This window comes from Callospermophilus lateralis, chromosome 19, assembly GCF_048772815.1.
Source record: "Callospermophilus lateralis isolate mCalLat2 chromosome 19, mCalLat2.hap1, whole genome shotgun sequence".
Classification (NCBI taxonomy): domain Eukaryota; kingdom Metazoa; phylum Chordata; class Mammalia; order Rodentia; family Sciuridae; genus Callospermophilus; species Callospermophilus lateralis.
In genome coordinates this window covers 16,167,354-16,194,972 of record NC_135323.1, presented here as the reverse complement: position 1 = coordinate 16,194,972, position 27,619 = coordinate 16,167,354, and the positions used below count along the sequence as shown (strand labels likewise).

The 27,619-nt window shown below is 50.3% G+C and overlaps 1 protein-coding gene and 1 non-coding gene across 2 annotated transcripts; one reads left to right on the top strand and one right to left on the bottom strand.

Annotated features, from left to right (window-relative positions):
• Positions 1 to 2,602: 2,602 nt before the first annotated feature.
• Scnn1g (sodium channel epithelial 1 subunit gamma) lies at positions 2,603 to 25,711 on the bottom strand. Its single transcript, XM_076840553.2, has 12 exons — positions 25,395 to 25,711; positions 23,390 to 23,687; positions 21,792 to 21,982; positions 20,781 to 20,884; positions 18,057 to 18,220; positions 8,104 to 8,202; positions 6,291 to 6,408; positions 5,945 to 6,023; positions 5,807 to 5,864; positions 5,544 to 5,605; positions 3,318 to 3,393; positions 2,603 to 2,986 (listed from the first exon to the last, which is right to left on the bottom strand). Exons 1-12 carry the CDS (start codon positions 25,709 to 25,711, stop codon positions 2,603 to 2,605), a joined length of 1,950 nt encoding a protein of 649 aa, XP_076696668.2.
• Trnaa-agc (transfer RNA alanine (anticodon AGC)) lies at positions 15,147 to 15,219 on the top strand. Its single transcript has one exon. It is a non-coding gene; the product is annotated as a tRNA-Ala (tRNA).
• Positions 25,712 to 27,619: the final 1,908 nt, after the last annotated feature.

The following is a 27,619-nucleotide window of genomic DNA, read 5'->3' as shown; positions in this document are numbered from 1 at the left end:
GGCGGAGGAAGATGAGCCTGAAGTCAGAAAGGACCAGAGGAGACTTCCTCAAAGACAGATAAAGTGGCCTCTGGGGAAAAGCCCCCCTACAGAAGACAGTTTGCACAGTGGCCAGGTGCCCAGGCTCTGGACCCACTAGTCACCAGTGGTGTGGCTATGTGGATTCTCTCTGCCTCCGTTTCTTTATTTGCAAGAATACCAAGCTGTCGGCTGGGTGCAGTGGCACACGCCGGTAATCCCAGTGGCTCTGGAGGCTGAGGCAGGAGGATCATGAGTTCAAAGCCAGCCTTAGCAAAATTGAGGCCCTAAGCAACTCAGTGAGACCCTGCCTCTAAATAAAATCCAAAATAGGGCTGGGGATGGGGCTCAGTGTTTGGGTGCCCCTGGGTTCAATCCCTGGTACCAAACCAAACCAAACCAATCAAAAAACCCAAGTTGTTGAGTTACATGAGCTGATATGTGTGGAGTGATACAGCAGAATCCTCAGCAAACAATAAGAACTCAATGAATATGCCCCTTTTATTGTTTTTATTAGCTCTACAACTTTTCCTAGATGCCAACGGTTCTGTCCCAGTCTGGAGGCAAAGAGATAAAAGCCCATTCCTGTCCTCACGGAGCACATGGTCTCTGAGGAGGAGACCGCCAAATGGATACAAATATTGTATCTGGGGTGAAAATTTTAAATTCACCACCTTTGGAGGGTGAAAGGTGACTCTGCAGAGTGATAGCATCTGCCTCTGGCCTGGACAGGCGAGGGGAGGAGAAAGGGCAGCGTTGGGCTTTGTTGGAGCCAGGCAGGGACGCGGCCAGCTGGAGCCAGGGGGTGTCCCCGCCCGTGTGCTAAGGGACAGCCGAACCAGATGCTGACGGCCCTACCTGGGACACGCCCAGCAGCAAACCCAGCCTTGCTGGAAGTGTTCCCACGGGTGACATCATGCCCAGGCTGGTCAATTCCACGAACCTGAGGGCGCAGCTAACCCCTCTGCTGGCCCCGGGGGGTGGAGGAGGAAGCGCCTCTCTGGGTAGCACCCGGGTGAGCACCCACGGCAAGTTCCCTGTCGGCACCGGCCGCGGCCACTCCTGCCCAGCCTGGACAGGAGCCAGCCAGCAGGGAGCCCTCTGTCATCTGGGGCTGACCTGCATCAGCCCTGGCTTCTGAGCCCCCTCCTCCAGGGAACGCTCTCTGGCCCAAGGTCACCATGACCCCCTCTCTGCTGACTGGCCTGACTCCCGACCACGGGATCTAGCGCGACCTGGCTGGTTGGGTTCCTGGCCAGGGTTACATCCCTGAGGGGACACCACCTGGAGCAGAGGTTGCTATTGCAGCCACAGGCCTGGGGGTGGCTGGACCAGGAGTCCCGGGGTCCTCACAGCCTCTCTCCCACAAAGACTCAGGATGTACTAGCAGCCATCCCTGTGTGGTGATTAGTCCTGGAATCAGTCCCCCATTCATGGATGAAGGACCCCCTTCTGCCTGAAGGAGTGCTGCAGACTCGGCTGGCTTTGCGGGTTCGTGACACGCCGGCCAAAAGCAACGTGGAAGCCAACAGGTGCGGCTGTGTGCCAATAAAACTTTATTTATGGACACTGAGATTGGAATCTCATATCACTGTCACGAGAAACCCAATATTCTTCTTTTGATATATTTTTTGCCAGCTCTTTGAAAAGTAAAAACCATAGCCATGCGTTCTCGGTTCATGAGCAGAACCAGGATTTGACCTGCGGGGTGGAGTTCTGCTGTCCTCTTGGCTAATTTATAGAAGGGCTGAGAACAGTGCCCGGCCTCCTGTTCTCGGGCCGACTCTGCAGCTGGAGGGTGGGAATACAAGCTGTCATGTGGCTGGCAAGACATTGGAGGTGGCATTGGTCATTCTGGCCCAGGGTGGTGCTGAGTCAGTCCAAAGCAAGAGCAGCTGAAGAAGGGTCAGGACACCACAGGACAGCAGTGTCCAGCTCTGCCCTTTACCTAGCCCATCTCTGTCTGGGAAGGGCCCTGGGACCTGCCTTGGCTGCCTAGAGCCAGGCCCCAGCCCCCAACCCCATCCTACCACACCCTCCATTGCACCCCTCCCTACACACACTCCCAGGGCTGGGGCCAGCTCTCTGCCCTGGGGCCCAGAGGACACCTTGCCCCAGTGTTGGTGACTGAGGTTCATATATTTGCTAACAGCCCGACTCCAAGACTGGGGCTTCTTCTTGTCTTTGGTCATTGGTCGGGAGCCGTCCAGCCTTGCTACCTAAGGTTACATCCTCAGGCCCCAGCCCAGGACAGGGGAGCAGACGAAACCCTGGGCTGGGGGCTTACGGGTGTCCTTCTCTCTCAAGACCCAGTGAAGAGCTCCCTTCTGGCCTTCACCTGGGCACGGTTTCCTCAGCCCTGTCTCTTGGTTCGGGCGTGGGATCTAGCACAACCTGGCTGGGGGTGTTACTGGGCAGGGCCCAACAGGTCCTCCGGCACCTGCCCAAGCCCTCTCTCATTCACAGAAGGCTTTCAGTCCCATCTCAAAAGCCCAGAGCGGGGGAGCAGGAGGTCCCCCTCTGTGTCTGGGAGACAGGGACTAAGTCCTCACGCCGCGACTAGCTCTTTCTTCCCATTCCCGCCTCAGGGCTCCTCAGCCACCTCCGTGTCTGAGAGCTGGCTGGAGAAGGCTCTCTCCAAGCGCAGGGTGTTGTATCTGGGGGGTGGTGTGCCGGGCACCTGGGCCCCCGGGGCCGGAGGCAGGCGTAATGCAGAGGTGAAAGTGGGCAGGTCATCGTCGATATCGAGGGCCGGATTGTCCTGGCCCTGCTGCCTAGGGGGAGGAGCCTCAGGACCTGAGGGTGCCTGCTTCCGGGCCCACCATTCCTTCGCTTTCTGCCACTGGTGACGGGCAAGGATGGAGAAGGAGTCGATGAAGAACACCTCAATGATCTCGATGACGCAGACGACGGAGCAGCTCATCCACAGGCCCAGTTGGCCACCAAAGTTGGACAGAAGCATCTCGATCTGCAAGGGAGGGCATGCCCCACCATCAAGATGGACCCTTCCTTTAGTTGGCCTCCCACGGGGATTCTGCTCCGGGACTTGCTCCCTCCTGGTCTTTGGCTCCAGGAGGTAGCTGTACAGCCTTGCTTCTCAAGGTCATGTCCCAAGGGCTCTGAACAAGCTTGGGGGAAGCAGCAGAGAGGCCTCCTGTCCCTTCTCCCTCTGCTGGTTTGTTCTGCTTGGGGGCCTCAGTCGTTCAGGTGGGATCCCCATAATCTGACTCTGCTCCCCAAGGCCAGGAAGACGGGCACCTCTGTAGACCCAGGACGGGTCCCAGAAGGACACCACTCACACTGTTGGCCGGGCTCTCCATGATGGATCTCTGGTTCAGGTCTTTGTAGAATATCAGGAGTTTGGCCAAATCCGTCCTGCAGAAATTCCAACAGGTAGGGCGCAGGTGGGTTGGCAGCCTTGGCATTCTCCCCGATGCCCAGCCCCTCCTGCCCTGGCCCTCAGCTTGGCCCAGGCTCTGAGTCCCCTGGGGATGTCAGAACCTGGTCCGTGGGGCCTTCTGGTATACCCCAGCGTGCATCTGCAGCATGGATCTGCTCCCAGACCACTCATTCACTCAAAAGCTATTTCCCAGTCTCCAGATTAAGTTGGTCCCTCCAGCCACACTCCCATGGCACCCTGTTCTCCATTCAGCTTTGACATTGGTAATTGTTTAGTTGCAATCTCAAATACATAGAGGAGACGAGCAAGTAATGTAAATGAACGAGGTACTGTGTTGCCAGGCCCTGTCGTTAAGACCTTTATGTGAATTAACTCAAATCTCACGGTATCTCTATGAGGCAGGGAGGTATGTTTTAACCATCCCCCACTTTATAGATGTGGAAACTCAGACACAGATTAACTGACTTGCCCAAGACTGCACAGCTAATCCTGGTCTAAGCCAGTATTCAAACCCGCACAGATCTGGCTTCAAGTTCATATTTTTTTGTTTTTGTTTTTGTTTTTGTTTTGTACCAGGGATTGAACCCAGAGGTGCTTATCCACTGAGCCACATCTCCAGCCCTTTTAAAAATATTTTATTTAGAGACAGGATCTTAGTGAGTTGCTTAGCACCTCACTAAATTGCTGAGGCTGGCTTTGAACTCGCAATCCTCCTGCCTCAGCCTCCGGAGTTGCTGGGATTAGAGGCATGGGCCCCGACACCTGTCGGCTTGAATTTATGCTCTTAGCCACTGATCTAAGTTGTCCCTTGATGAGGCTGCTGAATTGGAAGATTCCTGCTCTTTTAAAAGAAGCCACTATTACTTAGCCACATGGTACTATGCAAGAATGGAGATTCACTGTTGCCAGATTTTTTTTATCTTTCAGGAAAAGCTAGAAATAATGGGGTACTTGTATAGGGCTAGACTTGGCCTAGGGGGCATTGGTGTGCGACATTTTGTTAATGGTTTGGAAATGCTTGTTTAAAAGCCTATCACTAGACTTAGTGGCAGAAACCGTGGCTTCGTGGTCTCCAGATTGTTGGGGACCAAGGGAGCAGACCCAGAGCTGGGCACTGGGAGGCAGTGACAACCCAGGGACATGTGAGATCACATGGCCTGAGTGACAGAAGTGAGCTGTCTCTCTCCCTTCTGTACCTCCATCTGCTGAGGCCCCTGGACCCTGGCTTGGCTGATTTTTGCTAAAGCCCCCTCAGAAATGAATACATTGGTAAGCCACGGAATAAATGTACAGGGCTGTGACCGATACCTTTTACAAACTAAAGACAATGGGAAACATCAGAATGCATTCAAAGGAATATTCAAATTATTTGCCAACTGAGATACATAGGATTTAAAGAATCAGATTAGCACACTGTGACCAATTGGGATGGAAATACTCTTGACCCTCCTTCTGAATCTGTGGGTTCTGAATCTGAGTAGTCCATCAACCACGGGTGGAAATTTTCAGAAAAAAAAAAATTGCATTTGGATTGAAATGTACAGACAATTTTCTGTGGTCATTATTTTTCCAAACAATACCATAGAACAACTATTTACATAGCATTGACAGTGGATTAGGCACGATAAGTAGTCCAGAGATGACTTCAGTGTACGGGAGAATGCGGTGGATCATATGCAACTACTATGTCATTTTACATAAAGCACTTGAGCATCCCAGGATTTGGGGATCTACGGAGGCAGTGGGGGTCCTGGAGCCAATCCCCGGAGGGTACAGAAAGAGGACTGTAATAATTGGTTCGGCCACACCACTGTGTATCATCTGAAATCCAGCCCAAGGGCTTCCTATTCACATAAGGAAACACTGTTGCTGTCTTTATTTCAGCGATATGTTCAATGAGCCACAATGCCAAAAAAAAAAAAAAAAAAAAAAGTCTTTCATACCCAGGATCACGGTCCAACAAAAGTTTGAGCAGGGCCTGGTTCATGATATGAGCTTAACAAATATTTGTTGGATAAGTGATTGAGTGAATGAAAAGCAGAGGGCTTGGCCAGGAGGAAGGCAGCCAAGAAGCTTGTGCCCTCGGCCGACGGAGGCAGAGGAAACCGGGTGGAGGTCAACTTACTTGTTGAACTTTTTGTTTATTTGTTGGCTTTGATCCCAGTTGAGGACAGGCAGCAACCATTTCTGTGTTGGAGAAAGAAAGAGTGGGCCTTGGGGATGCCCAGCTTGGCCCTTCCCTTCTCAGAAATCCCCCTTTCCCTGGACTCAGCGAGACAGCTCCTCCCCCGAGTCACCCCCCAAGCCCCGGGTCCCAGACCATAGCAGTGGACAGCAGGGAGGCTCCCGGCTGGGAGCTCCGAGGAAAGGGCAGGCAGTGGGATTCACCTCTGAAACCTCTGATGGCCACTGTGCCAGGCTGGTGGTCAGGGTCCATTCCTTAAAGCTTAGGGGAGGAAGGGACAGAGTGAGCGTGGGTGGCCCGGTCCACTTGCCCATCCCATCCCTCGGGGCAGGTCCACGCACCTGCAGGTTTCTCTGCACACCGACTGGCAGCCCAGCTCTTCTTGGACAAAGGCCTGGTACAGCTGGTAGTAACAGTACACTAAGGGACAGGGTAGAAGACGGCATGAACTTTGGGGGCCGCAGGGCCCTTCCTGGGGCCTTCGAGTTGCCCACGGAGTTCCCACAGTCTCACGTTAATTATTTGATCATTTCATTTGGCCCTTAATTGGGAAGCATAATGTAAGTCAAGCTTGACAACAAGAACTAAAACTGCAGTTTAAACATCGACTACCTCCCTCCAGCACAAGGCAGCGGGGCGGGGAGCGTCTCGGGGCAGGTGGGTGCAGGGCTGGGGTGTCACACTCACTCCAGTTAGGGTGCTGCTGGTAGTTGCAGTAGCTGGCAGCCGGAGGCAGGGGCTTGCTGTACTGGGCACACCCACATTTCTCCACCATCTTTGTCTGGAAGCAGGAGTAAAGGCAGATCTGAAAGAGGAGACCCAGAGACCCCTGAAACTCCCTGCATGTTGGACGCCAGGGAGCTCCCTCCTCACCTCATCGCTCATCCTGGAGGACCAGCCTCCCGCACCCGTGACTCACTGTGTGAATGTACCCTCTTGGGCCAACTGGGCCAGGGGTGGATCCCTGACTCCACAGGGACTGAGCCTGGGACATTTACTGGGAATTTGGAATGAGACACGGAAACCAGGTTGCGCGCTAGGGCTCAACCACATGGTACCGACCCAGGTAAATGTGGGAACTGGAGCCGTTGCCAAGGAACAGAGAGAAACAAACACAGTCCCAGCATGTCCCATCCCAGGTCCAACCTCTTTCCACGCTGGATCTTTGGGGATCATAAGTTACCACAACATCCAAGAAGTGTGTAATATAAAGGCTGACGGCAGGGGCTCGGAAGCCAGGCTTTTATTTGAGTTCGGATCCTAGGTTTGCTACCTACCTGCTGTGTGGCCCTAGGCAAGTCACTTGACCTCTCTCTGATACTTTGCTTTCAGGTATACAATAATAGCTACCCCATGAGATTGTTATGAAATGAATCAATCAGATAAAGGGTTGGTATACAGTTGCTTGTCATTAAATATCATCCAGGAACGTCTTTCCAATGAGCTCACCATTTTTTTGTTGTTGTTGCCGCTATTTGGCCTTAAAGTCCATTGGATTGCGTTTCTGTTTCTTTAGCAGGTGCCAGGGATTGAGCCCAGGGGTGCTTAAACACTTGAGCTATGTCCCCAGCCCATTTTTAATTTTTTTAAGACAGAGTCTCACTAAGTTGCTTGGGGTCTCACTTAAGTTGCTGAGGCTGGCTTTGAACTTGCAATCCTCCTGCCTCAGCCTCCCGAGCCACTGGGATTACAGGTGTGTGTGTGTGTGTGCCACCACACCCGGCTTAACAGTCCCTATTTAACTCAGTGTCTCCACCACCTCTCATCTCCGTCCTGACGGAAGCTGTGTGGAGGGGGGCCGGTCCTCTAATTCTACCAGGATGATTTCCACGGACCTTCTAAGTATCCCAGTAGGAGGCCGGTTGCAGACTCCCTGGATGCGAGATGAGGCCACACACGTCTTTGCTGTCACACTCAAGAGCTGGCAACCCTGATGCCTGCAGAGGTCAGTGATGTTCCTAATACACTAGACGGGGTGAGAGCGGCCCGGAGAATGCCCGGCTCCTTTAACAAGGCTCCCCCACTTTCTATCCTGCAGGAATATGGGCTCGATGCTGCCAGACTGCCTCATTTCCAAGGTCAAGTGCAAATCTTGGAGGGCTTGGGAGCTGCCCATCAGGCCCCTCGATAGGACCCAACCTCCTGCAGAGAGACACCAGTAGGGCCCGGAAGCCTCGCTGTTGACTCCTCAGCCACTGTGACCCCCAAGCAGTCCCCCGCCCCCCGTCCCTCACTTGCCAAGGCCCCTGTGGGAAGCGGGCCCATCTGGCCTGAACACCGTGTTCCTCCCAAACCTCAGTGAATCAATTAAGCTCCAGTTACGGACGCACCGAAGAGGACTGGAACCAGCCGGCATCATTTGTTCCTGAGGTCTTTGGACCAACCCCAGGTGTCCTCATCGTATATAGTTCCTGGTCCCAGACACACCCCAACCTCGATTTAACTTTGTCCCTTGGGTCCAGGCCACAATCCAGGGCTGGGCGCCCCCGCCAAGCCCTACCTGGAGGGAGTAGGCAGCGTTGTAGATGTTTCTGACTGGCACGTCACCCCCGTCCTCTGTGCACTGGCTGTAGGGCTCGCTCAGCTTGAAGGACTCGGTCTGCAATCACAGAGACCCAGACGGGGCTTGGCTGGCTGCTTCCTGGGATCTGAACAGCCATCTGGTCGTGCCCAAGACGGAAACGTCCTGAGAGCACCTACTAGGTGCGTGGGGCCAATGTAGACAACCGGGGGACACACACAGCCATCAAGAAGGCAATTCCCTACCCCATCCAGCTGACGTTCCAGAAGGGTAGACAAGTGGTTAATAAGCAAATAAATCACGAGCGGGTTTTGGATGTTGATCAACAACACTGGACAGGGAGACGGCAGAGCCGGAGCAGGGGTAGGGGACACAGTCTTTCCCATAAAGGGATTAGAGAAAGTGTCTCAGAAAGGGACCTTTATGATGTTGTCAGCTCAGTGTGAAATGATGACAAGAAAGAACTGGCCTTGTCAAGAAATGGGGGAAGAAGCCGGGCGTGGTGGCTCACGCCTATCACCCCAGTGACTTGGGAGGCTGAGGCAGGAGGATCCCGAGTTCAAAGCCAGCCTCGGCAACTTAGCAAGGCACTTAGCAACTCAGTGAGACCCTGCCTCTGAATAAAATACGAAATAGGGCAGGGGAATGGGGCTCAGTGGTTAAGTGCCCCTGGGGGGAGAGGCTTGGGCGGAGAAAGCAGCAAAGATTCGAGACAGGAGGGGACAGTGTGGCTAGAACGTGGGAAAAGAGAGACGTGGCTGGAGATGGAGTCAGAGAGGGAGGGAGACCAGGCCAAATTACTCCCTACCAGAAACCAGGATTTGGGCCTTCTGAGTGGTGGCAAGCCATGGGCGAATCTGCTGGGAGAGGGTCACAGGGGGATTGAAGGGATAATAGGGTCTGAGAGCTGCCTGGGATTCCTGTCCCTCTGGCTCTGGGTTGGTGACCAGAAAAGAGTTGACGCCCAGCCGTGTAGAATGACCCCCTGGTCATCAGAGGAGGCAAAGGCTCTGGGATGCAAGGTTCAAAACCCTTATTCAGCAGGGCACAGTGGCACACGCCTGTGATCCCAGTGACTTGGGAGGCTGAGGCAGGAGGATCGTGAGTTCAAAGCCAGCCTCAGCAATTTAGCAAGGCCCCAAGCAACTCATATATAAATATATAAAAAATATATATTTTATATTCTGTAAGATATAAAAAGGGCTGGGGATGTGGCTCAGTGTTTAAGCACCCTTGGGTTCAATCCCTGGTACCAAAAAAAAAAAAAAAAAAGTCAACAACCCAAACCTATCCATTATAATTTATTGTGGTTCACTGAGTTTGACTCTAGCTTCATATTTGGCACTGCAAATAAACAATCCGGGCAAGCCAAAAAGGGAAAGCAAATAAGACAACAGGTAAGGGGATGGCTTCTCTTCAGGGGGAGAAAACACAAGTATAGATGGTGCCCGGGCTGTGGCGAGGGTCTAGGCTGTGCGTGTGCACAGCGTTTCCTCGTTTGGAGACGAGAGGGAGGAGGGGTAAAGGAAAAGAGGATGGTGGATTTGTAGGTGGGAAGAAAATGCTTTTCTCTATGAAGAAAGAATGATAATTAGGCAAAGCCAGGAGAGAGGGCGTCTGACCCAGGTGGAAACAGACCTCTGAAGAGGCCGGGATCTGGTTCTGTGTTTGCCTTGTAACTCATCTGCTGACCCATTAGTCTCCCTCAATTAACTGCAAGGGCCCCGAGGGCAATTGAGAGTGCTCATTTTGAAATGTTTAAATAACAAACAGAAGCCAGGAGGGAAGAAGCTGGCTGGCCTCTCTGCCTTCCCAGGGTCCCCGAGGTTGGAGAGAAACCGGCCAACGTTCACCGTTCTCTCTCCCTTGCAATCTGCCCTTTTTGCTACCCACAAGGAGCTTCTTTCCAGGCCAGTGTGGGACACACAGCCTGAATCGCTGGGTAGCAAACCCATTGAGAGCTTCTCGTGGGCCAGGGCTGGGCTGGGAACAAAGATGCTGAGAGGCAGAGATGCAGAGCAGGGGCTCCCCCCCACCGCAGGGCACCTCAGTTCCTCCCTTGACCCCGAGAACCAGCTCAGGGACCACTGCCCAGAAACCGTCTGGAAAAAAAAATCATTTTAATTTCTGTTTTCCAAGGACTCACTGGCCTTTGACTCTACAGTGATGCTTTTGGAACTTGGAGGTCATGGGTGGTTCAGGTTGAGGTAACCAAGGGTGGGTCAAAAGGGGACGGAGGGGGCTGCGGATGTAGCTCAGTTGGTAGAGTGCTCGCCTTGTATGCACAAGGCCCTGGGTTCAATCCCTAGCACCACCACCACCAAAAAAATATAAATAAATAAAGAGGGGGTGGGGACAGAGCTTCTCTGGGTGCGAGAGAGGTCTTTAACTCCTCCAAGACTCCACTGAAAGAACTTTCCAGAGCCTGGGACACTCCCACCTCCAACCCTCTGTTTTCCATAGATGCTAGTTTGTGGAGGGCGGGGCCATGTTTTGGCTTCTGCCCTGACCCCTAGGGGCATGAAGTCAAGAGTAGGTGTATATGAATATGCACCAATTAAGCGTGTATACATGTGTATTTATGTGCATCTGCACATGTCTGTGTGGGAGTGTGTATTCGCTCACGTGTGTGGTGGATGAGAAGGTATTTGTGCATACACACATGGGGGATATGTGTGGATATATGCGGGGCGTAGGGTCCATTTTTATCAATTGAGTCCTAAGGAGAGAGAGAGAGAGAGAGACAGTTGCCCAGGAATCCTTAGCTCTCCTCTTTGAAGACAGAGGATAGGGATGGGTTGGGGAGGGGGCAGCACAAAGCCGGAGGGGTGGGGCAGCGGAGGGTGAGGAGGGTGGGAGAGCCGCGTCCTGCCTTCCTGCAACCTTGAAGGGCCACTGAACAGCGTGCCTCTTCTGGGAGGTGGGCAGCCCAGCCAGGCTCCTCTCGGACAGGGATATTGCTTTTGTCTCTTGGTGCTGACCCCCATCCCCACCATCTCCGAGTGTGCCTCTCCACAGCCAGAAGTCCTCAAGCTGCTCCGTCTCCATCCAGGCTCAGAGCAGAGCACACCCGCATTTCTGTTCCCACCAAGTACATTTCCAAGCAAGACTCCCTTGGAGTGAAAGATCCTCCTAACAGCAAAAAAGGGACACCTTGGCTCCTTCCAGCCCCCGAGGGCATGACAGAGATGCCTACTGACCCCAGTCAAAAGGCCAAAATGGTGCCCTGAGCTGCGCCTAGAGCAGGAGCCCTGGCCTTGCTCTGAATGCAGATGTAGATGCCTTTATGGTGGTGGCCCGGCTGCTTCTGACAGCAGAGATAGTGGGGCTGGGGAGGAGCAGGGGTGGTCTCCACCTGTACAGGCCTGGGAGGGCTCCGGCTGCTTTAGGTCTCCAGTTGTCTCAGGGGCATCTCCTGTGGTTCCATCCTGTCTCCTCTGACCACAGGGAGTTGGATTCTGAGCTCTCCTAAGGAGAGCTCTGGAAGAGCCATGTCATGGTCAGTGTTATAGACAATGGTCGATGGCAACAGTACCATTGTTAGCAGGGTAGCTAAGGAGTCAGAAATACAGGAGGAGGCTGAGTGCAGAGGTGCACACCTGTAATCCCCCCCCCCAAGGCCAAGGCAGAAGGAATGCAAATTGGAGGCCAGCGTCAGCAACTTAGTGAGGCCCTAAGCAACTTAGTGAGGCTGTGTCTCAAAATAAAAAAAAGAACTGAGGATGCAGCTCAGTGGTAGGGCGCCACTGATTTTCAATTCTCAGTATAAAAAATAATGATGATCATAATAATACACGGGGCTGGGACTGTGGCTCAATGGTAGAGTGCTCACCTTGCATGTGTGAGACCCTGGGGTCGACCCTCAGCACCATACAAAAATAAATAAGTGGAATAAAGGTATTGTGTCCAATTACAACTAAAACAAATAAATAAATATTTTAAAAAATTAATAATACTGTCGTGCCTTCAAATAATTCAGTCGCACGGAGCTGCCTTTGATCAGATTACTTGGCCCGCCTGAGCTTCCGTTTCTCATGAACCACCATGAATCCTGATTGAACACTTACCATGTTCTTATGATAAGTATCTTACATCTATCGACTCATTTAACCTCCATGGCAGGTCTACTTTATGGGAGAGGAACCTGAGACACAGAGAGATAAGGTAACTTGCTCAAGGCAATAATGGCTGGTGAGAGAGAGAGAGCTGGGATTCAAACCAAGAGGTCCCCCTCTCAACTCCTGCACCCTAAGCATGACTGTGAGGATTCTGTGAGCCTCCTGCCTGTAAAGTGCTTAGCACAGTGTCTAGCCCCAAGCAAGCACCCTATGGAGGTTCATCTTAATTGTTAAAGTAGGTGTATCTTCCACTCCTGCCCTCATGCACTCCCAATAGAGCAACGTGAATGACGGATGTCCCCAAGTCTGTCCTCCAGCCAGAGTCTTTCTGTTGAGACCCAACTGACCACTGGTCATTTTTTTGCTTCGGTGGTTCATGCGTGCCTTAAGCACGCCAAACTCCGTGGGCATTTGCAAAAGTAACCAGATTCTGTGATTCCATAAAAGTCTAGTTTCCACCACTTGAGTCTGGACTCGTCCTATGACTTTGGCTGCTGGACTCTTAAGAAATAAACCCTTGAAAAGTGCCTGCTCATTGGAACTTGCCTTCCCTCACAGGATACGGACCAGCATGAACAGGCCTGAGCCAGCAGGCTGGGGTGAGAGACCTGGTGGAGGAGATGCGAGGTGGCCCCCAGACACAGAGATAGACCTCACACGCCACCCACCCTGAATGAGATCCGCGGAGCCTGGTCCAGGTCAGGAAACCCGGCCAGACCAACCAGCCCACGTGGCTGACCTACAGATTGGGAGTTAATAAACGGTTGTTGTTTGAAGCCATTTAGTTTTGGGGGTGGCTTGTACCCAGCAAAAGCTAAAACCTCCTCCACCCACCACCAACCTGCTCCATCTCCTGGTTTCTCACATCAGCTGATGACACCCCGATCGAACCAGTTGTCCAAGCCACACACCTGAGCACCATTCTGGAAATCTCCCTCCTTCCTTCTATTTAGTCATCAGGAGATGCTCAGGAGGTGTAACCCATCCTCTCTCGCCTGGACCTTGGAAGGCTCCCAGTTGCTTCGGGGCCTCTCACTTTCCCTGCCTCAGCACCTCCTCCACCCCCACCACTCACTTCTGAATCACAGGTCAGCTCCTATCGCGGCTCCTCACTTCCTGGTGATTCAAGTCCCAAAGCACCAGCCCAGCCCTCCATCCCAGCTCCCCAGCTGGCCTCTGACTGTTTCAAGTTCCACCTCCCACTTGATTCCACTCAGTCCTACAGACACTGTCCTGGTTCAGCGGTGGGAGGCCCTGTGTTCCAGAGAAAGTGTACAGTCGGCTCTCCGCATCCACAGACTCAACCAGTCGTGGATCAAAATATCTTTTAAAAAATTGCATCCCCTATTTGTACAGATTTCTCTCTGACCGTTATCCCCTAAACAATCAGTTCAACAACTATTTATTTACAGAGCATTCGTATGGCATAGATATTATAAGTAATTAAAACATGATTTAAAATATACAGAATAGATGCAAATGTAACAGTGGTCCACTTTATGCTTTGCTGCCCTTGCTGCACTGCAATTTATTTTTTAAATGGACGTGTTTCTTTTTCTTCCTCTCTCCTTGATCCTCTCTAATCTCTCCCACTCCCTGATCTCAGTGGAAATAGGATTTCCTTTCTTCCCCATCCTACAAGGAGAGTTACCTGTCCCTGAGTACACACCCACCATAGGACTGAGGTAATCCAGACCAAGGATGGCATGAGAGATCTCAGAAATGACTGTCTCCCAAATTAACAAGTGAATGACAACTCCAACAGAGAACAGGTGGAATGTAGCCTTTGAACCACCTCTTTAAAAGCCCCCTGTTCCTGCTGATGGGCAGAATCACAGCCTTTGGGACAGGAGCCCCCTGGGGTTCTCCTTGGCTAGCAAAGCAATAAGCCTTCTTTTTCCTTTTTCTCAAAACTGTGTCCTTGCCGGGCGCACACAGCTATAATCCCAGCGGCTCAGGAGGCTGAGACTGGAGGATCACTTCAAAGCCAGCCTCCGATGTTTAGTGAGGTCCTAAGCAACTCAGTGAGGCCCTTTCTCTAAATAAAATAGGGCTGGGGATGTGGCTGAGTGCCCCTGAGTTCAATCCCTGGTACCCAAAACAAACAAACAAAAACAACTATGTCCTTATTATTGGATTGGCATCGAGGACAAGAACTGAGCTTTCAGCAACACAAATACTATGCTACTTTATTTAAGGAACTTGAGCATCCATGGATTTCGGTATCCACAGGGTGGTGGGGTGGGGGTCCTAGAAGCAATTCTGCCTCCAATATCAAGGAAAACCTGTAAACTATAAGAACTTAGTATGTGGCAATGAACTCTACATTTGTAGAACAAAATTGAACATTGCCATCAAAATTGGGACTGTGAAAGATGACTTAATGCCACGGAAATATGTCAATGATATATTTTGAAGAAGGAAACTGGCAGATTACAGAGGGGTATGCTCAGCAGATTTCCATTTTCATAACAAAACAAAAAGAATACATTTTAAAAATTAGAAGAGACTGGAAAGACTTGGCCCTACATGGGGTTATGGTGGGATAGTTTTTTCTTTTGTTTTGTAATACATTATAGATGTTATTTATGTATGATAAAGTTTTCACTCCTGATCTATGGTGAGAAAAAAAAGGAATTACAAATAAATGAAGTTAGGACAATTTCTTAGCTATTAGGAGAAAGAATTAAATTCAATCTCTACGTCACACCTTGAAGAAAAGAAATCTAATGGATTAAAGTATTAAATGAAGTAACGAAATAACTAGAAGAAAACTTATTTTAGTATCTGACCTCCAAAAGGGAAAAAATTCCTCAATAAACATAAAAACAAAAGAAGAAAACAAAGACTTTGACTATGTAAACACTTGAATTTTGCATATGATTAAAAAAACTCTAGGGGGCTGGGGATATAGCTCAGTTGGTAGAGTGCTTGCCTAGCATGCACAAGGCCCTGGGTTCAATTCCTAGTATCACCAAAAAAAAAAAAAAAAAAAAAAAAAGAAAACTAAAAAAGGAAACACAAATTGGGAAATATTTTTAATACATATGGCGAATATATACTATTTACACATTTTATTTATATATATCTCCAACTCATAAAAGACAGGTGCATGAGGTTGGGCACGGCAGTTCTGCCTGTAATCCCAGCAACCTGGGAAGCTAACGCAGGAGGATCACAGGTTCAAAGCCAGCCTCAGCAACTTGGCAAGACCTTGTCTCAAAATAATAATTTTTTAAAAAAATGCTGGGGATGTAGCTTGCTGATACAGTGTCCTTGGGTTCAATCTCCCGTATAGGGGGCAGGGGGGAAGGTACCAGAAAAGACAGGGGCTGGGAATGTAACTCAGTGACATACTGCAAAGCAAAAAGGGAAAAAAGAAAAAAAAGAAAAAATCTTCCCTAATTCCTCTTTATTTTCCCTTCAAACATTTTCCCCTTCCCTTCACATTGCTTTCCTCCAAAAAAAAGAGAAATGTATATATATATATATATATATATATAGAGAGAGAGAGAGAGAGAGAGAGAGAGAGAGAGAGCGCACCAGTAATCTCTGAGCACTTACTACATGCCAACCACTTTCCTAAGTGCTTCATGTGCATCAACTGAATTCTCACCAGGCATGAAGCGTCCCCATTTTACAGATGAGGTAACTAAGGCACAGAGATCACATAACCAGAGCACACAGCTGAGGTGTAAGACAAAAATGCACTGTTGGGTTTGCAAGGACAGAGGAACCGCCCTCTTCTCTGAGCCTCGGCCCCACCCCCTAGAGTGACCGGCCCACCCCGGCTCACTTCCTCATCTCCCATTTACCATTCAACCCATTGTCCTTTGGTTTCTGTTCCACTCCTTCCACTGAAAACCTCTCTGACAAAGAATACCAGCGACCTCTTGGTTGCCAAACCTGGAGAACACCTTTTGCCCTTGATCTTGGCACTGTGGTCAGACCTTCCTTGAATTCCCCTTCCTTGATTTATCTGACGCCAACTCTTTTGGGGCTTCTGATGCTAATTCTCTGCCTCGATTTCTCTCTTCTTTCTGCTCAGCTCTTCTACATTTGCATGTTGAGGGCTGTTTTGGAGTCTTGGGTGATGGTCTGTATTTAAAAGTCTAGAATTTTTTAGAAAGTCCCAGATTTTTCTCCTGAGTTCCAGGTTCACAGCATCTAATTACTGGACATTTTATTTTCATCTTGTTTTCCCAAAGGCACGACAAATTGGATGTGACCTGAGCTGAAGTGGTCACTGTCTCTCCCTTCTTGTACTCCCTAACTCTGAGCCTGACATCCACTCCACTGCCCACACCAGGACTTAAAAGTCCAATCTGACTTCCCCTGACTCTGATAACAACTTTTTAAACCCTGATATTCATACCCACAATCACTGCCCCAGCATCTCATCATTTCTTGATAGAATTCCTATAAATGTGCTGTGTCTAACTGACTATGCCTAACAGCTTAACATGCCTATCAAAAATAAATAAATAAATAAAAGTTAAAGCAATACAAAAAATCGGAAGGAAGTCTAGTTTGTTTGGACTTGTTCTTAGTGACCCCCTGCTGACCCCTTAGTAATCCCTGCTTTTTTTGTTGTTGTTGTCGTTCTACATGCTCATAAATCACATCTAGAGCTGACTGACCCTGCTCTGTGGCTTTGATTCTCTACATCCCAAATTGGTGTGGCAGAAATCTCGCCCGGATCTGTTTACTCGCCATTTGTGAAGGCGATATTTGCTCAACAATGTGGGCAGGGATGTCCAAGTTCAGAGCAAAAAGTCAGAGGGCAGAATTCGCTCATTCTTGAACTTTTGCAAGCTCTACTCTCAGATGCTGCGAGAGGTAGGAGGCTGGGAGAGGGCAGAAGGGTAAGGGGTTGGATGGGCTGCAGAACCCAGGTCCTGCCTCAGCTACTGAGGCAGGGGGGATCATGAATTCAAAGGCAGCCTCAGCCAAAGCGAGGCCCTAAGCAACTCAGTGAGACCCTGTCTCTAAAGAAAATATAAAATAAGGCTGAGGATAGGATGTGGCTCAGTGGTTAAGTGCCCCTGCTTTCAATCCCTGGTACTAAAAAAAAAGTTGAATAATAAATCATGTTGGTTGGACTCCTCAGCCCAGATGTGCTTGTATCGATAGTGTTGAGCTTTGTTGCAATTCATTCTCCAGGATTTAGAGGGTTTTAAATCAGTGTGTCTCCACCCTGTTTGGAGAGTGTCTCAAAATAAAAAGAAATATAAAAGGCTGGGGATGTGGCTCAGTGGTTCAGTGCCCCTGCATTGAGTATTCTCAGCATTCAGTGAGGTCAGAGGTCACAGACTTGGAGAAAGAAGGGATTCTAGGTAAAGGTTAAATCGATGGGAGGCTGGGGGGCTGAAACAGAATTTGAGTAGCCCTGTGGCTTTTAACTGGTCTTTAAATAGTTGTTTTCATGCCCTCACAGGACTCTAGAATCCTAGAAAGGAGGATGTTAATCTGCTCTGTTTGTATAATTGACAAATATATAATTAGTGTCTGACACTTTGCTTCCATCATGGTTCCATAAATGCTAGGGCTTTGGGGGGAGGGGGTTGGAGGGAACAAGGGAGGTTCCTTAAATTCTTAAAATGGCATCCTGCCTTGTTCATCCCTAGAGAAGATGCAAAGAGAACCTCTGTGCATCTACCAGAATGACCGTCGGGGTGACCACTAGAAAATACAGAACCACGCTCCCTTTAAAATAAGCACCCATTTTCCGTAAGCTGTGCCTTGCGCGTTGGTCATCCTTGAAAAAAAGATGTCCTCCTCCCCAAGTATACGGAACTCGGAGTAGTCTCTTACCAGATGCATCCCAATGGAGGTTGACATGGCGGTCTCGATCTCGGTTCCCACGTCTTCAATGAAGGGATACTCATCCTGCCGATGGATGAGCACCTTAGCCCCCGTGGAGGACACAAGGAAGGGGTTGTACTCTTCTTCGTTTATGTACAGGATGACCTGCAGCCCTGAGAAGATAAGGTTCTGTGGTCAAGATTCCATAAAGCATTCCCTGGGGGAGGGGGCGGACCCCCTGGGTGGTTTGGTAGGCTCAAATCCAAGGCCCAGCAACTGACGGGCAGCGGCAGGCTAGATGGGAGGCAGGCTAGACCAGAAGCTAGACCGGAAGCTGTGTGAGAGCAGGAGCTGTGCCTGGCTTGCTCACCGCTGTGTCCTCAGGGCTCAGCCCCACGACGGGGCTCAAACACAGGATCACTGGCACAAGTCCTGCTCAGCACGAGTTCTTGCCGAGCATGAAGGAATGGCTGCCCTGACTGAGACACACCAATCCACATGCTCCCTTGAGATGAGAAGTTTGGCTGGACATCTAAAGGGACATGCAGAGCCATGGCTACTGACTGACACCCTCAGGCGGTCACCCAGGGAAGAGAGAACCAAAAAGGGGGTGCATGATTGTTGGCTTAACTCCCCTCCTGGTCCCTGTCCTTGCTCTCTGCAATCTATTATTCTGCAGCCAGCAGCCATAAGGACCTATGGAAATTGGATGTCGGATCAGATCACGCCCTGGCCTGAGACCCACAGGGGCAACTCACTGGAGCTGGATACAAGGGCGTGCCAGAGAATCAACCCACTGTGACTGACAAGGCTGTGATAGTGGACCCCACCCACCGCTCCCTCCTCGTCCTCTGTCACTCTTCCCTTCAATCAGCTCCAAGCACACGGGTTTTGATTTCTGTTTCTAGAAACACATCCCATTCATTTGATTCCCGGAGCCTTTGTGTTTGCTAGACCCTGGAATTCTCTCTCGTGTGGACCTTCTCACCCTTAAATAGGATGATCTCTCGGTGAGGGCTTTCCTGAACCTTGTTTTCCATCTCAAACCCCATCCTGATCCCAGCTCCTCTGTCTTCCCCTTTCTGCTTTCTTCTCCACATTCCACTCACTAGTACTGGTGACTAGATAATGTCTATGTATGTGCTTGTCCCTTGCTTCAGAAGGCAGAGGGGGCACCTGTCTTGTTCACCGCTGCATCTCTGCTACCTAGAGGAGCACCTTGCACAGAGCAGATATCAAACCAGTCAATGAACGAGTGAGTGTATGATCAGAGTCCATCAGAGGATACACGAACTGAAAGAAGACAACTTCAGAGTTATTCTGACATCTTCCGTTTATGCACAAAGGAACAAAAGCCCAGAGAGAGAGAGAGACAGTGATTAGCTAGAGGTCACAAAGCCCTGTGCAGTAGAACCAGAACTCTGCACGTCTCCACGGTCAGTTCCCAGACAGCTTCTTCCACTGAAGATGGTGGAAGAATCCACAGAATCCCACTGTGTGCTCTGAACCAGAGTTTCTTGCAGTCTGGGTGAGAACACAGACTATACAGTGACAAAGGTCTGGATTCCAAATGTGGACTTCCAGTATGACAGGGTCTTGCCTTTCCTGGTGGGTGCATTATTTATGAAATCATGTTGCACCGGACCTTTCAATAATTCCTTTTGTGGGTAAGCCAGGCCAACTAGTTGGGGTCCCTAACTTTTCTACAAAAGGAGTAGAGATTGTAGTATCGGCAGGAGCAATGGCAGCATAGGTGACAGTAGTCTTGTAGTCTTGGTACTAGGAAGTAATGACAGCAGCTAGCATTTGTTGTGCCTATGGTGTGTGTGTATGGCTGAATGGTCTCCAGCCTCCCCAAGTTCATAGGTCTTCAGCCTTAACCCCCAACGTGAGGGTATTTGGAGACAGGACTTACATTAAGGTCCAATGACATCTTAAAGGGTGTGGCTCTAATCTGAGAGGGTTGGGGTTCTTTGAAGACAAGGGAGAGACACCATAGCACTCCTCCACTTGCAACAGAGGCTACTGGGGATACAGACAGAAGACAGCTGTCCTGCAACCCAAGGAGCAAAGTCTTGCCAGAAACCAGATTTGCGTGATCTTGGAATCCCCAGCCTCCAGAACTGTGAGAAATAAATGACTGTGGTGCACACCACCCGGTCTACAGCATCTTGTTAGGGTAGCCTGAGCACATTCAGAGAGCGTGCAGCAGATTTCTCCGTGGGAGATACTATTATCAGTCTCACTTTACAGATGAAAGGCAGTCATGTGCCCAAGGTCACACAATGAGAGGCAGAGCTGGGTTCTGGCTCCAGAATCTGTCATCTTCCCTAAGATAAAGGCGTGTCTACCTCCTTAATCTCCTACTCAGCACTTCCAGGTTTAACTCCATCGAGAAGCCACCTGCCCTGCATTACTCACCCCAGCCACAAGCTTAAACCAGAAAGGCGTCTCCGCAGCAGGAAGCCTGCGGTGTGTCCCTTGTGCCTCTCTCAAGGGTAAAGAAGTCAAAAAAAAAAAAAAAAAAAAAAAGAAAAGAAAAAAGAAGACAAGAGACACCCAGATTGAAGAAAATAGGCAACATGGGCACTGATGGCGATGCTGGACGGACGGGGAAATTAGCGTCTGGTTTGGGGCCAAGTGGAGAGATCTGTATTTCTGGAAGCCCCAGCACCCCCCGGGTTATCCTGCTGCCACCACACTCGCTGTCAGGGGCCCTGGGGGTCTCCTTACCGTACTCACTGCCCCCCATGGAGGTGCTGAGGATGCTCTCGTTTTCTCGGTTGTTGAACGTGTAGCAGTTCCCATACATGGGATGGTGGAAGAGTGTGAAGTTCCTACAGATGGAGCAGATGGGTCAGAAAGGGCTGGGCTGGGGACTCCCCGCGTGCCTCGCAGCTAAAGTCTGGAAAGGCAGTGTTCATGGGGCCACCTCTGTCTCTGAGGACAATGGATGATTGCCCCGACCCCCTGAGTTTCCTCGGCTAAAGGGAACCCCTCAAGCCAGGTTCATTAGACTCTGGTTTCCATACTCCCCCAGAGCCCTTTAGCCAGCTTCTCTGTTCTGATGTGGCAGTCCCTGTGCCTCACGTTTGCTGCAGATTCCTCCACTCTTGAATCTCTCAGCCAACATTGGGAATTCCAATTCCCAGTCCTAGGAAACGCTCCCCAGAGAAGAAACCCCATCGTAGGAGTTATGGGACATAAAGAACCCATCCTTCAGAGAACTCTCATTCCAATCACTCTGTTTTCTTGCAGGGACCAATATGTCCCCTAACATATAGACAGGTGGCAGAGGTTTAGTGTTTAAAAAAAAAAAAAATGAGACAAATCCATAGGACAAGCAGGACCCCTTAGAATGTCCCATCTACTCCCAGTCACCACCAGGAATCTGAGTGTAATCTTCCAAGGGGAAAGGTTGGAAGGCTCACAGATGTGAACATAGGCTTCTCTTTTTTTCTTCCTCCCTCCTTGTCTCCCTTCCTTCCTCTGTAGAGAGCGTTGGCTCTCAAACACTGGTCTGCATCCTAGCAATATGCAAAGTTATACATGCACAGGTCCTGATAAGTAATTTCTCAACCACTCCAGGTCATGATAAGTAATTTCATGAGTTTAAAGCTAGTGTGAGCCCAAGCCATGTCCTCAACTCCCTGATTCTAGAACTCGCTCCTGTGTGCGTGCAAGGAGCCTGGCTCAGAGCTGCCTGTATCCAGAGGCTGAGAGAACTGCCTTCCCCTCCCTGACCTGGCATTGCAGGACATCCCGTCAAAGAAGCAGGTGACCAGCAGCTCCTCTGCAGAGTAGCTCATGTTGATCTTCTTCTCCAGAGGCACCTGGGCCATGATGTTCATGTAATGCAGCTTGTACCACTCCTGGATGGCGTTGATCCCCGAGCTGAAGGTGTAGGTGGCACAGTCCGAGGTGTCGTTGGAACACTGTAAATAAGAGGAGAAGCCGGGCTGTTACCAGGAGATCTGCCACCTTTTGGAAGGACCGTAAGGATAAGTAATTGAAACTTTGGGTCAGATACTCAGGGGAACAGGAGAGAAGCCTGGGATAAGAATGGTTTTCCTGCCAGGCAGGGTGGCGCATGCCTGTAATCCCAGCAGCTAAGGAGGCTGAGGCAGGAGGATGGCGGGTTCGAAGCCAGCCTCAGCAACAGCAAGGCACTAAGCAACTCAGTGAGACCCTGTCTCTAAATAAAATACAAAATAGGGCTGGGGATGGGGCTCAGTGGTCGAGTGCCCCTGAGTTCAACCCCCTGTACCCTCCCCCACTTTACTTCTGAGGTCTGGGAGAAGTCTTTCTCAAGCTTCAGGATAGGAAAGAGGTTAGTGAAGGACACTGAGTCCTACTCTTATGACTCCTTACTTCTGTCTCCCACAGGTAAGAAGCCAAACTACCTTTTTGGGGGGTTCCCTGGATATTTGGGGTTTGGCTCAAATGCTTCTGAGTTCCTACCCAACCCATGATGCTTCCAGCTACATAAACAGTTTAGAAATCTGGATTCTAGCCCAGAATCTGATACTACTTCTCTGCGGGATCTTAGGCGAGGCATTATGCATCCATTCTGTCACAAAATATTGACTGAACTGTCATCCTCACCAGCCACACAGAGTGGCAGAGGGGACCCACGTCTGAACGATACGATAACGAGGACTTTAGAAGGAAGTCATGGTACATTCCAGGTATTTTCTTCAGGGCTTGGAAAGTCTTTGGAAAGGACAGATATCAAGGAATTGACTAGAATATCCAAGAGAATCTTATGACTATCCTATGAATGATTTTAGTGATTTTGAGGAGGGGCCTTTTTTTTTTTTTTTCAGGATTTGACACTCTTGATAAGGAAGTGTCTGCACTCTGGTTTTGCTTTGTAGGAATTTTCTTTCCCCCCTTGGATACAGTCTGGCGAGATTATCCTTCAAGATGTCCTGCCTTCCATTATTAGTCAAGAGGACCTCAGGTGACCCAAGCTTGGCCAACAGATGGTCCCAGGATGGAATTTGTATGTTAAGCACTAATAAAAAGCCTGAAAATAACTTCTTTCATTCAGCAGCAGTTTCTGAAATGACCTCATCCTTCCTTCCCACCTGGATTCCCAAATCATCTCTCATTTCTCTCTATCTGGGAGGCCCCCATGAGCTACGGGTCACCTCCCAGGACATTCCCCGCCGTGTTCTAGGATTGCCTGAGTCAGATTCACTCGCTGGTAGCCCACTCACCCTCACCGGGTATATTTCTTCCAGGGGTCCTCCAGGAGCAAACGGCCTAGGAGAAGAGACCCTGGGCCCACCAGCCCCAGCACCTTCCGTGCCCCCCAACTGCGAGCCAGCGAGTCTTACCAGTTGGAACCCCACCACCTCCTTGGAGTCGTGGACGTGCACCACGTTGGAAGCCTTGTGAATGATTTTCCCGCTCACTTTCCGCTTGCGGCCCGTGATGAAGTCCTTGGCCTTGCCCCTCTCCTCCTCGTTGAAGACCAGCAGCGGGACCACGTTGAGGAATTTGGGCTGGATGCCCTCCCAGGGTCCTGCCTCCCGACGTTTCCGGGAGTTCACCTCTGAAAAGCCAAAGAGGGACTTCAAGGCCTCTCTGGTCTCCTTGTCCAGGTCAGCCAGAAGGTCACGCACGGCACTGTACCTGCCGGGGACGGGAAGGCAGTGTCCGTCAGAGGCCCCGGCTCCGTGCTGTGGTCCATCAAGACGCAGCAGCCTCCCCCCCCCCCACCCCCCCCGCCCCGGGTCCCTGTGGCCTTCACCACTAGCCCCATCCAGAGTCACTGTTGCCTCCCACAAAAGGGAAAGGCTCATGGGTGACCCTTGCATGACATCTTGTGGCTTCACCCCTGCCACCACTGTCTGCTTGCTCTCGGGGTGTGTTGATGAGTTTGTCCCCAACCAGCATTTCTGGAGTGGCGACCATCAGGTACCTCCCATAACCCAGCCACAGTGAGCACAAACAGATATCTGCCAACCAGGGGGTCAGGCTCCATCTCCACCCCACACACCCTGCCTCTGCCAACCCGTGACCTCCAACCAGAGCTGGGAGGGAGGAGGGCAGGCCTGTTACCCTGACAACCCTTGAGAACACAGGGGAATAGTGACAAGTGTCTTCAGCCAGCCTGATGACGCCATTTAAAACTTTTTTTTTCCCATTGCCAAATATTCCCAGGCTCTCCCTTAACTCTCCCCTCTCTTTCCTCTCCTCCTTGCTCTGTGCATAGGCAACATAGCACAGGGATTCAGAGTACCAGTCCCACAGCTTAACTACCTGAGTTCAAATTTCCCATCCTGGTTCTTACTGGCTGTGTGACCTTGGACAAGTCACCTGGCCTTTCTGTGTCTCCATTTCCTCGGGGCATTGGAAAGGTTCCAATAATTTATTACGTACATAGGAAACACACACATGCATGAAAGTAATGTAAGGGTTGTGATGATGAGTTAGCATAGGGTAGCTATATTTGCACGACAGCGTGAGCCAAGGGTCAAAGACTGTGCGTAGGTTGCTCAGTCCTATGCCTCAGAACCTAGGCAAGACGATTTTTAGATGCTGAGTAACTATGGAACTAATAATGGCTGGAAGGAGGGAGAGAGGGAAGGAGAAGGAGAAATGGAAGAGATAAGGGAGGGAGGGAGAAAAGAAAGAGACTTAAGAGGTAGAGAATGAGTCTTAGGCCTGATCTGGATCTTGAGCTTTTCTGACGGTTGATGACTGGCCAAGTCCGCTTCTTTGGTAATCTGATCATCTCCCCCCTGCCCTTCTGTTCTCTTCACCCCCGACCCCTACCCTGACAAAATTCTGCTGGGTTCTGACCCGGCTGGCAGGTCAGTGTTCCATGATCCCAAGGACTCTGATGACCCATTTAGAACAGGTCCTGCAGCTGCCAATGGGGTAGCACCAACCGCTGATCCAGCCCAAAGCCCCGTGGGGCTGGGCTCACTCAACTGAGGCTTAGCAGAGCCAGGATGCTTCTGGAAGTTTCTGAGTCAGCCCTGAGCATACATTTTGTGGAGATGGAGGGTGTGGACTTGGAAAGTTGGGAGGAGTGGCTAAGCTAAGGGTTTGGTGTGAGCGTTTATGAGGGGAGGGCAGAGGGTGCTAGTTCATCCCAGACCCGACCTCCAAGCTAAGCGCATCCTTGCAACCTCCCCTGTCTGCCTCCCCTGGGATTGCCCATCCCCCGAAGTAGCGGTCGGACTGAAACCTTGGTACACCTTCGGAGCGCCTGGAGAGGGCAGTTCACCAATGTTGGCGATGAATTCAAATTCCTAAAAGCACAGGCTGCAGGGGCTTTGGCACCCGCGGAGTCATGAGCTCCACGCCTTGACGCCTGCTCGCGCCTCTTACCTGTAGGGGTTCATGTTGCAGATGGTGACAGCCGGGAAATCCAGCTTCTGGAAGTGGACCTTGATGGAGACGGAGACAGTGTAGAAAGAGCACACGAGGAGCGCGCACTGCCAGATAATGAGGGCCACCGCCATCAGCGTGATCCCGATCCAGATGAGGCGGCGGAGGCGGCCGCGGGACACGACGATGCGGCGGCAGCCGTGGGTGTTGGTGTTGAGGCAGTACCACCGCATCAGGTCCCTGAGGGTGGGTGCCTGCGGGCCCCTCACGGGCAGGTTCTTCTTGATTTTGGCTTTGATCTTCTCTCCGGGAGCCATGGCGAGGATGGGACTTGGCGGGCAGGCCACTTACTGGAGGGACAGAGAAGAGCAGGTGAGGTCGTGCCAGCAAGCTGGCCTGCTGCAGGTCCCTGGAGGCGAGGGACCTCCGCGACCTCCTTCCTCTTTTCCTCCGTGGGCTGGACAGTCTCCATCCTGAGGTCTTGGCCCCGCTCCCAGGATATTTGTTCTTGGCCACCACGGCTGCCGGGAGGCTGCCTCCTCCTCTTAGGGCCCCCAGGCCTAGCCCTGCGGGGGCTGGGCCAGGTGGAACCCGCGGAGACCGGCCCGACGAGCCCAAGGACCTTTCGCCTGGGTTTCTGGGGCCGCAGCCCTCAGTGCAGCCCAGTCAGCTCCCGTCTTATCAGGTGGGGGCCCTGCAACGTGCCTTATCGCTCCCACTCACCCCCCTCCTGGAGGGCAGCCCTCCTACCCCAGTAGGCCCCCTGGTGCTCAGCACAGGGTCTGGCACAGCGCGAGCGCTCAGCAAGGTGTTTCTGACAGATGGAATCAGCCAAGGGAGTTTTCTGGCAGCCCCTTCCATCCCGTTCCTGGCCCCGTTTCTTCCAGCTCATTTCCCTACTGCTTTCTTGAAAGTGGAATGATTTCTGATTCATTTCTTCTCTTTACAGACAAGCTCTTAGCGCTCCCGAGTACCTGATATAGATGTTAGAAAACAATAGTCTACAACTGACAGCCACCTAATATTTGCAGAGCACTGTGCCACATTTTTTTTGTGTGTGTGTGTATTTATTTAAAGCTACCATTCATTTGGAGAATGCACCTTGATTTAATAACAGCTTCTGGGGAAAGTGTTGGAAAGCAAATTATTGGATTCATCAATAAACACGATCATCTCAGTCACAGAAACGATACGGCGTGAAATGATATTCATTTTATAAATATACTAACATACTATGCAGTGTATATAATATATACATATACTATGTGTGTGTATATAGTCATCTCATATTTATAATATATACATATGAGATGATTATATACATTTATAATATATTCATATTGTCTCTTAAGTCTCATAAATTTATAGTCTCTATGTTAACACACATAGTCTCTCTCTCTCTCTCTCTCTCTCCATATATATATATATATATATATATATATATATATTTCACCTCATGTTTCAACAATTCCACAAAGTAAGCATACTATTATCATCTCCATGCTACAGAGGAGGAGAATGAGCTCAGAGAGGTGAATCAACTTGTGTAAGATTGTACAGCTAGTTAGTAAAGGAGCTGGACAGGAATCTTGCAGCCTTAACCACCATAGTCTATGTCTTTGAGGGGCCTGGTGTTGTACCGGGGACTGCTATACCCCCTCATTAAAGCAAGAAGCTGGTTAATAGTATTCGAGACTAAAGATAGAAAGAAAGAGAAAGAATCTTGAGGTATTTAGTTTCTAAATACTCTGGATAGTAAAGGTGACTATTTCTCAAGACTCATGAATACCAGTATTGGGGGAGGGGTGTATGCAAACTCTGTCCCCTGTGTGTTCCACAGCACCAAAGCCAAATGAGGACATGCTCTGATTTGGAGGTATACAGAGTGGACCCCATGTCCTCAGAAGTCCCTTGTCTAACACAAGGACTTAGGTGTGCCCCCATTAAGTTCTTTAGGCAGGATTCTGAACTTGTGGAATTACTTTTTTTTTTCCATTATGAATCCATGGAATAGAGTCCAAAATTGGGAGCTGGAGCAAAGCTGGGGTCTTTCAAAATTAACAACACTAGTGGGTTTTAAGGCTTACAATGCAAAAGAAATAGAGTGTTGGGGGTAGAGGTAAGATATCCAAAGTCAGCCAAACTGTTTCAAACCCCCCAGAGACTTCTGTGATTTTTCTAGGATGGAGAAAACCATCTATAATACCCCAAATTATGCTATTAGC

What these genes read in the sequence shown, in the direction of transcription:
- Scnn1g (XM_076840553.2), bottom strand. Translation starts at nt 25,711, where the DNA reads ATGGCTCCCGGAGAGAAGATCAAAGCCAAAATCAAGAAGAACCTGCCC. An exon ending in AGGTGGTGGGGTTCCAACTG is followed by an intron (nt 21,983 to 23,389) that starts GTAAGACTCGCT and finishes TCTTATTTACAG; the next exon opens with TGTTCCAACGACACCTCGGA. An exon ending in GGGATGTCCTGCAATGCCAG is followed by an intron (nt 20,885 to 21,791) that starts GTCAGGGAGGGG and finishes CTCCATCTGTAG; the next exon opens with GAACTTCACACTCTTCCACC.